At 39.4% G+C, this 13,944-nt stretch overlaps 1 protein-coding gene across 1 annotated transcript; it reads left to right on the top strand.

Moving 5' to 3' along the window:
* Positions 1-6,069: 6,069 nt before the first annotated feature.
* LOC110896653 (NADH-ubiquinone oxidoreductase chain 6) lies at positions 6,070-7,266 on the top strand. The gene has a single exon (XM_022143870.2). It carries the CDS (start codon positions 6,337-6,339, stop codon positions 7,264-7,266), a length of 930 nt encoding a protein of 309 aa, XP_021999562.1. The 5' UTR covers positions 6,070-6,336.
* Positions 7,267-13,944: the final 6,678 nt, after the last annotated feature.

Below are 13,944 nucleotides of genomic sequence, written 5' to 3'. Positions count from 1 at the left end.
ATTCACGCTTCGCAAAGAGTGGAAAGTCTTCTCTATATCCTTTAGCATCTAATCTTCCTCATGACTCTTGATCACGAGATCATCAATGTAGACCTCAATGTATTTCCCAATATCTTCAGCAAAGATTTTATCCATCAGACGCTGGTATGTTGCGCCAGCGTTTTTGAGGCCGAACAGCATCTTTGTGTAATAGAAGATTCCGAGGTCGGTTCGAAAAGCTGTCTTGTCTTCATCCTCCAGCTTCATCTGGACTTGGTGGTATCCTTTATAACAGTCCAAAAAACATTTCCACCTGTATGGCGCGAGAGAGTCTATCTTTTTGTCGATCTCCGACAATGAATAACAATCTTTGGGGCATGCCTTGTTGAGATCGGTGTAATCTACACACATTCGCCATCCTCCATTTGACTTCTCGACCATGATAGGGTTCACGACCGAGCTCTGATAGCTCACCTCTCTCAAGATTCCTGCTTTTAACAGCTCGCACACTTGCTCATTCATTGCTTTGGTCTTATCCGCCCCTAAGCTGCGCCTTCTTTGCACTTTTGGTTCAACGGAGGGATAAGTGCTCAGACAATACTCGGTAACGTCGCGCGGGACACCGGTCATGTCTGCCAGAGTCCAGGCCAAAATGTCCATATTCCTGAACAAAAGTTGTTTGAGGTGCGTTCTGATGTTTGGTGAGATCGCGTGGCCTATCGTCACCGTTTGTTCTGGGTATTTGCGGTTTAAAACCCATTTTTCTGGTTCGGTTGTTGAAACTTTCGCCGCTTTGGTTGGGCACACATCCTCTGCTGACATTACTTCTTTCTTTGCATATATAATCGCCACACCCGTATCAGTTGGAAACCCGATGGCTGAGTGGGGTGTGGAGGTTACCATGTTCAGCTCTCCTTGGGTTTCTCTCCCAATCAAATCATCATGCCTTGATTTGACAGGCATCACCATGAAGTTGACAATTGTGGTTCTTGAATGTTTCCCGTCAGACAGCATGACGGGGAAGCTGATTTGGCCTAGTGGGAAGACCATTTCGTTGCAGAATCCTGACAGAGGGTAGTCGACTGGCTCAAGTCTCGCTTTATCCTCATCGTTAAACTGATTAAAGCATTGCTCATAGATGATATCCACTGTACTTCCCGGATCAATGAATACGTATTCTGTTTCGTAATGACCAATAATACCGGTAATGACGACGGGGCGCGTGGCGCGTGGACCCCCCCGTACTACCGGGAAGATGACATGTTGCTCTTGCCATGCCGGTTCGAATGGTCGCTTGCCTTTATCTCTTGCGCTATATCTTGGTCCGTTGACCATGTGCGTTTCCAAGCGTCTAACCTTTTTCTCTCTTCCATCATCGTTGCGCTGAATCTGGCGTGTTTCTTTGCGCACGTTCTTTACCAGATGGCTTAGCTTTCCGCTTTTCAGCGCTTTTTCAATTTCTTGCCTTAAGCTGATACAGTCATCTGTCAGATGACCTGTATCTTTGTGGAAGACATAGTACAGGTTGGGGTCCTGCCCCTTCTTGTTCGTAATAAGCCTTGGGGCCTTGAAATCATGTTTCTCCGTCATGAGCACCTCTTTTGGTGTCTTGATGAGCGGAGTCCAGTGTTTCTCTCGATTCTCGTTCCTAACTGCTTTTCGATAACCAATGCGATCAATTGTGTCTCGCGCATCCTTTCTGTATCGAGGTCATTCGTCATAACCGCTGGAATGGCTGGCTTTCCATCCAGGGTTTTTGCCTTTGTTGCGCCTGTTGTTATCGCGCGAGCTTCCTTTGGAAAATCTATCTTCAGTGTAAGAATTCTTGTTACCGGCCAATGACTCTTCAGTTTGCGCAACTATTTTTGCAGCTTCCATGAGCTTATCCCGTTCCTTGGGCATTCCGTCTTTGCCTGTGATAGTCCTGATAAGGCTATCACATCGAATGGCCTTCTTGAAGTGTGCGCGCATCAATTGTTCACTTACGCCACCAATTTCTAGACACTCCTTGTTAAAGCGAGTGATGAAATCTTCTAGCCCTTCGTTCTCTCTTCACCAGATGTCAGTTACTTCAGCTGTGTCGCGCTGGTAACATCTCTGTTGGCTAAAATAGTTTACAAACTGTGTTCTGAAATCAACCCATGAACTGATTTTTCCAGGCGGGAGGTTGTCGAACCAGGCGCGAGCGGCCCCAGTAAACGTCTGGATAAACAAGTGACACCACATCGGCGTATTCCAACCTCCCATAACGCCAACACTCGTGAATACTCTAACGTGATCATCTAGATCAGTTAGACCGTTAAACTTTCCGACTGTTGGAGGCAACTTTTCTTTTGTCAAAGGGGCTAGAGCAACCTTCGGAATGAACTTTGAGTGTTCTGCAGCTTCGGCTGGTCTATAGGCGAAGCGGAAGTCTCGCTCTGCTTCCTCGCTGTACCTGATATACTGCCTTGGTTTGTAATATTCATGGTTCTTCTGCAAGCGGTTGAAGACTGAAGATCCTTCGTCATCCTGCCAAGTTGGATCGTTTGGATCCGTGTCATCCCACTCGTTGTTCATGTTGCGCACCCCGAGCCGGCTTTGAACTGGACCTCTTTGAACATTTGACGGATAGTCATAGTAGCTTTCTGTCTCTTCCCGTGTGTCGCGCGTGTCATGCACGCTCGGCCTTCTCATGGGGGGAGGTCTGCTAGTTCTTCCTTGAATATTCAGCTAGCAGAACTTGTTGTTGTGCGCTCAAAGACTGATACGCAACATTAATGGTAGCAATTTGTTTGGCGTACCATGAGGCTAGAGTTTCGCCTTCTGGTAGCCCAAGTAGCGCCGAAATGTTTGGATTTGGAGCTGGGTTTGAAGGACCATCAGCATTGCTTCCTGGGGTTACCGTTTGAGTGAAGCAAGTGATGCTCGCGCGGGGTCCCCCAGTGTTCGTTATTTCGATTTCGCCTACTTCTTCAGCAGGTTGGATTTGGAAATTATGATTGTCCTCAATCGGACCTGTGTTAGAATTCGTGCCAAAACCAAAATCAGGAATGATCCCTTGTCCAGCCATGATCAAGAAAACCACAAAACTCAGAAAAAGAAGATGAAAGTGATTGTGAAAATCGGTGGGCGCCAATGAAGAAACACGGAACTAATTTTAGGGTTAATTAGTTTGGTTTATGTCCCTTTCATAGTGGTCAATCTTCTTGTGACTTTCTAAGCTCCTTAATGATCCGCTAATCCTGCAAAACAGAACACCGTTAGCTCGTTAAGAGGGGAATATGGGGGTTTCCCTCTTAACCAGACTCCGGCGTGAGAATAAGTATCTGCTTTGAGGAGATAAGTGTGTGGTAAAGAGTGAAAGTGAAGAGAATAGAATGTTTAACCTGTGAACTGAGGTCTCTATTTATAGCCAGAGAGGTGTAAGAGGATGTGGGCTGATGGGCCTTGGGCCGGAAGGCAACAACACAGAGGATATGCTCCTTGTCTCACTGGTGTCGACCGTTAGTGGCTTCTAGAAGTTTTTCGGTGCTGGCGCACCGTGGTTGGAGCCACGTGTCACTGCTGTCGGCCTAGCCATCCTTCTGCCATCAGCAGGTAAGTGGAGATCGTGGGGCAGGTGTCGCCGCCCCGTGATTGGTGCCACATAGGCGTCCTTGTGTACTTCCTGTCTCCTGCACGTCAGACGATCGTGGAGCACGATTGAGCACAGCATAGAGGACGGGGATTGGCTCTTTTCTTCTACCACTTGTACCTTTCGTACCTTCTGAAGTGGCCTTGCGCTATAGTTCCTTTGCAACCCTTGTAGAGCACGTAATTAGCCCACGCAGGATTTATAGGAGCTGGAGGCCCTTATTCAGAATGCTAAGTGTTTGAGTCTGGTGTGCTTTGTTGTTCAGACCTCGCACGAGATCAATACATGATCGTGTAACCCGCGCGAGGTTGACATTAAGCAACTTGATGAATAAGGAGTATGGTCCTGCGTGCGACCTGCATGAAGGTCTGCGCGGCTTTTTGGGACCATACCCCTTCACCCGCTTTTTGTACGGCGACATGAACCTCCTTATTCCCTTAGATTAATACAGGGACTTGATAACTCCCGAAATGTATTCCAAACTCATTAAAGAGTGTTTATGAGGTGTGATGAGCGTGTACGTAAGTATATGAGTGAATGAAATAAGTGTAGAGGCATGTATAAGTATGGGTATAGATTTACCTACATGTTAGCAATGGAATCCATAGGTAAGCACAATTAGAAATGAGTGCGCACGTAAGTTGAACGTATGAGATTTATTTATATGGATATTTGTGACTAAGATATGTTAGTATAATTATATGAGAATGTAAGTGGTATCTAAGAACTTATATGTATGTATGTATGTATGTATGTATGTATGTATGTATGTATGTATGTATGTATGTATGTATGTATGTATGTATGTATGTATGTATGTATGTATGTATGTATGTATGTATGTATGTATGTATGTATGTATGTATGTATGTATGTATGTATGTATGTATGTATGTATGTATGTATGTATGTATGTATGTATGTATGTATGTATGTATGTATGTATGTATGTATGTATGTATGTATGTATGTATGTATCAATATACGTATGAATGTACGTAAGCACGAAGTAGGATTTATTGCTCATGAAAGAATGGGGCTTGTATATATGCATACATGGCTTCAATATGTTTGAGTATTTACGTTACTAATCGTGCGCCTTGAGAATGAAATGAAAGTGCAGGTATACGATTGTATCCTTATGAAGCTTCTATGATTTGGATGCAAGATTGTACTCGGAAAGATAATCGAAAAGATTAGCATGAATAGAAGAATGCGGAATGGTCATTTAATTGCGTATGTCTAGATTATGAATGATGTCACCAAATATTAATGATGTGCATGTATGTGGTGATTGCAGGTTGCACGGAATTAACATCATTGTGGGGACTAAGTTGTTGAAGATCGAGTCAAAGAGTAAGGACTGTACGGGAAGAGCGGTCTCATAGCTTGTATTTAAGAATTACCTTTAATGCATTAATCAAGAATGAATGTTGTAAATACCTTTCAAGAAGTGTCTGACAAATTATAAATGAACCTTCAAGTATGTCATATAGACAATATAAGAAAGAATTTTTGAGTCGGTATTTCTATTGCGTCTTTTATGGTCAAAACGTTTTAGGGTGTTACATGTACACATATGTATTTATCCAAAAAAAACCTTAGAAAGAAAAAGTTACAATTTTTCCAAAAAAATGCATATTTTTTTGTATTTTTACTTGGGGAAAATTTGTGATTGAGAATGCTTCTCAAGCTTAGTCCAGTGCTTTTCATACGATCCTAACATGACATGACATGACATGACATGACATGACATGACGTGACGTGACATGACATGACATGACATGACATGATATAATATAATATAATATAATATAATATAATATAATATAATATAATATAATATAATATAATATAATATAATATAATATAATATAATATAATATAATATAATATAATATAATATAATATAATATAATATAATATAATATAATATAATATAATATAATATAATATAATATAATATAATATAATATAATATAATATAATATAATATAATATAATATAGGGAGATGATCAAATAGAAAATATAGTTTGGGTAGGAAGGATATGAAGGAATGAGGTTGTGACATGTGGTAGAATTGAAAAATAAAGAGGAATAGTATTTTAGTCAATCGTATCTCATCTTCTCCCTTCCTCTTTCCCTGCAACTTCAAAACCCATCATTTGTAACGCCCTGCGTTTCGATACTTTTATTGTCTCGACAAGTGCTGTCATACTTCCTAGCTTGTGATGCTTTTACACTCGAGACGATTGGTCATAATGAGGAATGAACTATTTGAATCTTAATTATGTTAAACTATGTGAAAGTTTTACTCTATGTGACGCTTTTGTGATGTCTCTCCTATATGAACGATATGAATCTTGACTCATGTGATACTTTTATATATGAACAATATGATTCTTGACTCTTGATTCTTGTTTTGGGTACAGGGGGCCATAGGTTCGAATCCTGTCACCTTGATGTGAGGCATTCCGTTAGCAAATACTCAAATATGAACATCCATCGACCGTTACCACTTCCTCTTACTCGTGACTCGTATATATACTTTCTATAGCAAGCACACGAGACCTATACTCAGCAACTTTGCTTAGAAGCCTTTTCCAGTTTCTTTATGCCCAGGCTCCCTTAGTTTTCTGATCAAATGATCAGTTATCATTCCTACAATCCGGCGAAATTCGGGTATATAAGTGTATCCTTATGGGTATGCAAGCACTAGAACAGGGAAGGATGATGTACTATGATACTTTCTGTTTTGTCGAGCCTTGCTTTGGTCTCTGGTTTGATGGTTGTACGTGCTAAAAATCCGGTACATTCCGTTTTGTTTCCCATCCCAGTCTTTCGTAACATTTCAGGTTTACTTCTTTTGTTAGGTCTTGACTTTTTCGCTATGATCTTCCCAGTAGTTCATATAGGAGCTATAGCTGTTTCATTCCTATTCGTTGTTATGATGTTCCATATTCAAATAGCGGAGATTCACGAAGAAGTATTGCGCTATTTACCAGTGAGTGGTATTATTGGACTGATCTTTTGGTGGGAAATGTTCTTCATTTTAGATAATGAAAGCATTCCATTACTACCAACCCAAAGAAATACGACCTCTCTGAGATATATGGTTTATGCCAGAAAGGTACGAAGTTGGACTAATTTGGAAACATTGGGCAATTTACTTTATACCTACTATTCCGTCAGGTTTTTGGTTCCTAGTCTGATTTTATTAGTAGCCATGATTGGGGCTATAGTACTGACTATGCATAGGACTACTAAGGTGAAAAGACATGATGTATTCGGACGAAATGCTATTGATTCTAGGAGGACTATAATGAGGGGGGTGACAGATCTACTAAAGGAAAGTAGCTTAATATTGGTTCGAATCCAATTCGTGAGATGGCCATCTTGGTCATATAGATGTCTTGACACCCTTCTTTTCTTTTCTCATTTTCGAATGACTGTCCCATTCCATTTTTGGTATAACTTCAAGCCTGGACTCGCTATACGATGTATTAGTAGAACCCCTGGGATACAACGCCTGTTCCTTGAGTATCATGGGATTGAATACCCTGACCTCCCAGAGGCTCCCGAGAAAGCTATTTCAGCCTTCCGGACAGTTAAGGGCAATTCCTACGTCCCTCATCGGTCTGAATCCCCACCCCCGCATAACACTTACTAGATTTTGAAATAAAAACTGAAAAAACGCTTCACTTCCTGACCTTATTCTCGAGTAGGGAGGGTTCTTGCTACTAAAGAAATTTCTTCAGTTGAAGTAGCTCTTTCCTGAGATGTCTTTCAAACTGAAGAAAGAAGGGCGCTTTCCTTCGTTGAACACAAGATAGACGGGGACAAATCCAATCCCTTAATTCTTTGATCCCAATTCAATTGTTGTTTGATGTAATAATAGAGGTGTCAGGCTCAGACTCTGAGAAAGATGACATGCGGCTAGTCCCAACTCTTAGTCTCGTAGTCTTGAAACTCAGCCGTACTTCCTTTGGTGGCCTTTCGATCCCCTCGTTCACAAAGGGGCGCAACTGAAGCTCATTTAACGATGTGATAGTGGCTGTTCGCTCCTCTTTCTCTTCCTCTTTTTCTGCTTCTGCTAGGATTTTGTCCTGATAGCGCCGTGCTTGTTCAAGAAAGAGAGGGTCCCTTTGACGGAGAGAAACACTCCGGGGATAGATAGTCAATGGCCTATAAGGAAGACATCTCCTCTGTTTTTGCTCTTATTTTTGGCCTTTGGGCTTTTTGACTGTCTAACTCAATATCTTAAAATGGAAGTCATCATCTTAAAATAGAAGTCATCTTTCTTCAAAGGCCGTTGACTCTGCTTCCTTGATTGAATAATCGAAGGTGAATCAATCAGACAGGACGGACGTGTGATAACAACACTAGCTTTCGTGCTGGAATTCCCCTTGGCGTCACTCACCTCTCTTTCCCTTGCTTTGCCCCCGTTTACCACAATGGCTGTCTCGCTGTCTACTGGAGCTCGGATCCGACTCAAAGTTCGTGTGTATGCGCCCTGCCCAGAGCTAGCCTGAAAGAAAGTTCAATAAAAATGATTGACACTTGAAAGTAAGGTGAAGACTCTTTCCCCTAATCCATCCATGAATATACATTTTTCGCTAAGAAAGCCTCTACTGGGTGGGCTACTCCAATCATTACTTTTTTTCTGGGTTGTTTCATAACATAAAGTCATCTAAACAACAGCTTTTAGCTTGCTTCTTGATTGTGGCGATCCCCTTCCTTTGTTCTTGACAAGTACCTGAAGCTAAGCCGGACTCAAGGAGGCTTCAAAGCCAGATCTTCGTCTTTCATATAGAAAGGAGACCTCTCCTTCTCAGGTTATCCCATTTTTGCTTGAATCTTGTGATTCTAGAAATTTGACACTTGTTATGCTTGATACTTGATAAACAAGAGACTAGTTTTAACACAAATCCGAAACACGAAGTTACTCTTGTGATTGGATACCTAGAGGAATAATAATGCTATAATAATGCTTGCTCACAGTAATACATAATGCAACGCTTAACCTCGCTCATAAAACAACCAAAGTCGGAAAACTAGCAAACGAGAATCGGCTGTCCGAATGGACATCCGATCGGATGACCATCCGCTCGGATGACCATCCGATCGGATGGCCATGCGACCGGACGCCATCCGATCAGCTGCCACACACTTGCACTTTGGTGGAGCACCATTTAACCAAGATCGGCTCCAGATCAAAAGGATTTTCACAACTTTTATACAAGATCTATAGGATTATCACACTTTATTACCAGATCCAACGGAATTTCCCATGTTTCTGGCTCAGATCTGATAAACTTCATGTTTTACAACTGATTTTTCGAACTTTCCTTCCAATTTATACAAAACATTGGTGAAATCAGACTCAAACAGACTCTCGACTCGTTCCTTAGTCAAGAGTCGGCTTGAAAACTGAATTCCACCGGAAAACAGACCGATTGACGGGTTCAAACATGAAATTTCATCAAAAACAGCTCGTCGGCTCGAAAGGGGTGATAACCATCCGATCGAACGAGCTGGGTTTGGTATGTTTCCATTGTTTGACACGTCGTCACACCATCTCCGTTAACTCAAAACTTGGAAAATTTTACGAAACTTCACCCACAGACCATCTGTTCGAATAGTCATCTGATCGGATGACCATCCGTCCAGATGATCTGATTATGATAACACTTGTTGTTTGTTTTTACAGGACACTATGATCAAACACTTAAACAAGTTCACAGACACCTACACACTGTTCGAATGGCCATCCGTCCGAATGGTCATCCGCTCGAATGACCATCCGCTGGGGAAGTCTATCTGACACTTTAACTCAATTTTCGCACCATTCGACACTCTGTTCCCGACCGGGTCAGCACTTAGAGGACTTATGCTCTGTTCCCCGCACGCAGGTTGATCTAGCGCTCACTTCGATCCAATTAGGCAGTGTTTGGTTCTAAGCACCCACTATGAATATACTCGATCCCTTTTTGTTTTAAACACTTTTGGGATGCAACATGTATTCTATATCAAGACACTTGACACTTGAAAACTACTTTGAAACTTACTTTATCCGCATTAAACATGAAAACATGATACTTGTGATACTTGAGACTTTTATGCTAGGTGAACGTTTGATTCTTATATGTAGCTCGCCTTAACAATTGTAGCGCTATAGGGGTAACGCACTGCTATTTGAGTCTTGGGGAGTATTGTTAAGTTTTGATTCTTTTACCTCCTCTTCGTTGCGACGAAGTAGGAAAGGCACGTTAGCGCGTTGGAAACTTGGGTTATCATATGAACCACGTTAACTAGCATGCTGAAACTTGTGATATTTTGTTCATGTTGGATACGAGTTTTATACGTTTAAACTATTATGCTATGTATTAAACTTGTATGCTCGCCAACATTTTGTTGATTGTATTTTAATACATGTTGCAGGTTGATAAACAAAGGAAACAAGGAATCGAGCTGAGCTAGGATGACCTTAGAAACTCATCTTAGATAAACAATGTTTTGAGACATGTTGAATTTTGATGAAACTTGATACAATTTCGTTTATGTGGTGTTTTGTATGATAATTTAGTCTTTAATATGCGAATTTTTGATTAATCTATATCGAAACAAGTAGTGTTATGGATTCTCTTGAGCAGTCTGATTCGCTTAGTGCCGCGCACCGATGTTTCCACCATCGGTTGGGGTGTGACATCATTCTCAAAAACCCACCATTTTCAACCTTTTCTTCACTTTCTATTCAATAATCACTACATCATAGTTTGATTTTCGTCATAAATCAGTGATTCAAACACTCAATCAGCGTGTTCTTCAACTTATTTGAAGAAACCAATTTAATTTCATACAATTTCTCATTTTTTTCCCGTGATTTTGAAGTGAATCACTCGATTCGTTCGATTCGATCGGTGATAAGTGTTTCTAACACTCAAATTTCGTCAATTGTTGAAGAAATCCAAAGCAATCGGCTTCGATCTGTGTAAGAAAATTTTGAATTGTGTTTTACGATCTGGATTTTTGAATTAAGTTATTGTGTTTTACAAAATAATGAAAAAACACATATTTTTGTTTTTACTCCATTGCGTTTTAGAAAAAAAAAACCATGTAGTTATGTTTTTAGCTTATTATGTTTTAGAAAAAAAAAAAGACATTTCTTTTTGTTTTTAGTCTATTTCGTTTTAGAAACGAAACATTTCTTTGTGTTTTTGGTCCATTGAGCTTTATAACACAATAAAAAACAAATTTGTTTTATGCTTTTAATCCATTGTGTTTTATAACACAATGAAAAAAGACATCGTTTGTGTTTTAGCCCATTGCGTATTAGACCTGGAGTGGACTAGAGTAGTGTTGGAACAAAAACATGACTATTTTAAAACCAGAAACATGACCATGTGAAACCTCATTGGGTTTTAGACCTGGAAGGTGAAGTACCTGTTGATGCATGCAATGTCTGTTGACTACGTCTATGTGACATCTGTGTCACTTCAACCATCAAACAAAAATACCAAACCAATGAAATATTGTATTTCATACTTGGGATTTGTATAAATATGTGTCATTTGCACATATCAACTCTTGTTCGATTTCGGGCTCTAAATCGCTTTCTGGAAGGTTATACGTGCACTGTTGCGTAAATATAACCAGTTTAATGCAACAAACACTCCGGAATAGTGACATAGGCTTAACATACCTTAAATAACCTTTACATAACTTAGAAATAAGTTTTGGAAGGTTTGGTGTGCCGAAATCAAGTTTATTCGCTTACAGGGACTAAATTCGACAAACTGCGAAAGTATGTCGATTCGTATTGTAACGAACATTCTGGAACTTGATCATAAGTTAAACATACCCTAAATATCCTTTACATAGCTTAGAAATAGGCTTTGAGGGGTTCGATATGCTAAAATAAACTTATTTGATCAATAGAGACTAAAAGCGTCAAAAGTGCATAAGTTTGCATTTTCGCGCATATCTTTCATCCTGAATATATCCGGACATCCAAAAATTTATGTAATCATTAAAATATTTTATTTTAGTGATTGGCATAATAAAAATTCCATTCGTCGCGTAATTTGGATCGTTTTTGCGTTCATTACGATTTCCGTCGTAATTAACCAAACAACGCAACCGTACGACCAAACAAACCGACATCCAAGAAGTTTTTGAGCATATTTTAAGTTCCCTATACTTTAACTTTATTTTAGAGCCTTTAAATGGGGTTAACGGGGCTTAAAAGTGCAAAACAATCAAGTTTTACAAGTGCAGGGACCATTTTTGAAATTTCTGGCAGATACATTGAACTTGGTCCACTTTTGAGATTTGATGGTTTTAAACCCATGGTTTTGCAATACCATGGGCTGATATTTAATGGTTATTACAATTCTATGGGCTCATATTAGGGGCTCCCATGGTTTTACAAAACCATGGGCACATGTGTACGGTTGAGATTAAATCACGTTTTACGACGAACGATCTTAACGGTTCTATGAAATTTATAAATACCCACACCCATTTCATTCTTCCTCACATTTGAATCTGATTCTACACTCTCTAAGTGGAAGTATATGCTTCCTACCTGAGAGTGAATCGGGTTCGAATCTTGCGGGGACCTTCTGGTGCCGTTTGATTTCCGTGATCCCTCTAGCTTTGCTTGGTTGTTGTTCAAGACTTCTAAGCACCCTCAAGTGAGTACATAGTCCCCTCTTTTACTGTTTTTCAAACGTTTTGGGGTGAAACACATGTGCCTACTTGTTACTTTCATGTTTTCATGTTTTCATATCATATACTTGCTATTTTCATTAGTACACTATTAGTACATGATTTCATTAAGTTTTGCTATGTATGTTTACTTAACATGCTAGCACATTGTTTTACATTACATTTCTTTTGCTATGTATGTTTACTTAACATGCTAGCACATTGTTTTACATGACTTTTCTGTGTTGTATGTTAACTTAGCATACTTAGTACATTTGATTTACATTACCTTTTCATGCTATGTATGTTCACCATACTAGTACATTGTTTTACATCACATCACATGCTATGTATGTTCATTTAGTCCATACTTAGTACATTCACATCACATCACATGCTTACATTCGGTATAACATTTGGTTTGTAAAAACGAGACTTATATACATTCATTAACATTAGCTACGCCGCTCGGTAGTAAGTAATGGTACCATAGGACTTGACAAATCCCGTTCCTGACATCCTGGGTTGGTTTGGATGAAAGGAATGACTGAATCCGAAAACATTTCACATTGATAACCTTTACTTAAGGTTATCTGTCTGTCTCAAGGCTTGAATGTATGCGTTTAACACACCGCATAAATGTTAGTATCAGTATAGCATGCATTTCCACAAAACATAACATTGATTTAAACTGAGTTTTACTTCAATACTTTTTTTGTGCATTTTCACCTATGGTTTAGTGATACATATTTCACTTGCCATACATGACATTTTGTTTATACGTTACATGATTGACATTTGACATAGACATTTTTGACATGGTTTTCACAATGACATTTGACAATTGGTTTAGACATGGGCAATTTACATTGGTGGTTTGTTTGGGTAAGTGATTTAAGTAACGAGATGTGTGTAATATGATGCAAGCATGGTGGATACGCCGCTGGTACTTCCTATATATAAGTGCTTGTATCATATTACATATCGTAGCGTTATTTGAAATATCTCAATTTGGACTTGTACATTTTACACAAATAACCTATTTTTCACAAGACTTTGTTTTACGAAACATTTTATTTTACAAACTATTTTACTTGGTTATTCATTTAACCATACATTATACTTTATTTATATATATCATTTTTATCGCTTTTTAAATGATTTTCAAAACAAAACATTCTACAAGGATCATGACTGACTTTTGTTAAACAACTTTTTTTTAACTTATAAGTCATGAATCCTAAATCAATAAAACCTATGTACTCGCCGGCATTTTTATGCTGACGTACCTATTTTCACATGTGTTTCAGGAGATGATGCATAGGATTGATCAAGATACACATAGGTGGACTTGGGCCTTAGTGACAATAAAAGATGCAAGACTAGTTAATTTTGTTGTACTTATTTGCTTGTTAAGACGTTGTAACTCTTTTAATCAATAAAACAACATTTCAACTTTCCATGTGTTATGAAATAATGATTCTGTTACAACACTCCCCGACGATTCCGCCACGTTTTGCTATTTTACGTGGTCGGGGTGTGACAGAAAAGTTGGTATCAGAGCTCATGGTTATAGGGAATTAGGTTACTATTAATGCTTTGACCTAGTCTATAACCTTCCTAGGACCCTAACGCGAGT

Source organism: Helianthus annuus, chromosome 2 (assembly GCF_002127325.2).
Source record: "Helianthus annuus cultivar XRQ/B chromosome 2, HanXRQr2.0-SUNRISE, whole genome shotgun sequence".
Classification (NCBI taxonomy): Eukaryota; Viridiplantae; Streptophyta; class Magnoliopsida; order Asterales; family Asteraceae; genus Helianthus; species Helianthus annuus.
The sequence above is the reverse complement of the archived record's forward strand: the minus strand, read 5'-3'. Positions and strand labels throughout refer to the sequence as shown.

Bases quoted from the DNA above. Each gene is read 5' to 3' on its own strand.
- LOC110896653 (XM_022143870.2), top strand. From the start codon at position 6,337: ATGATACTTTCTGTTTTGTCGAGCCTTGCTTTGGTCTCTGGTTTGATG.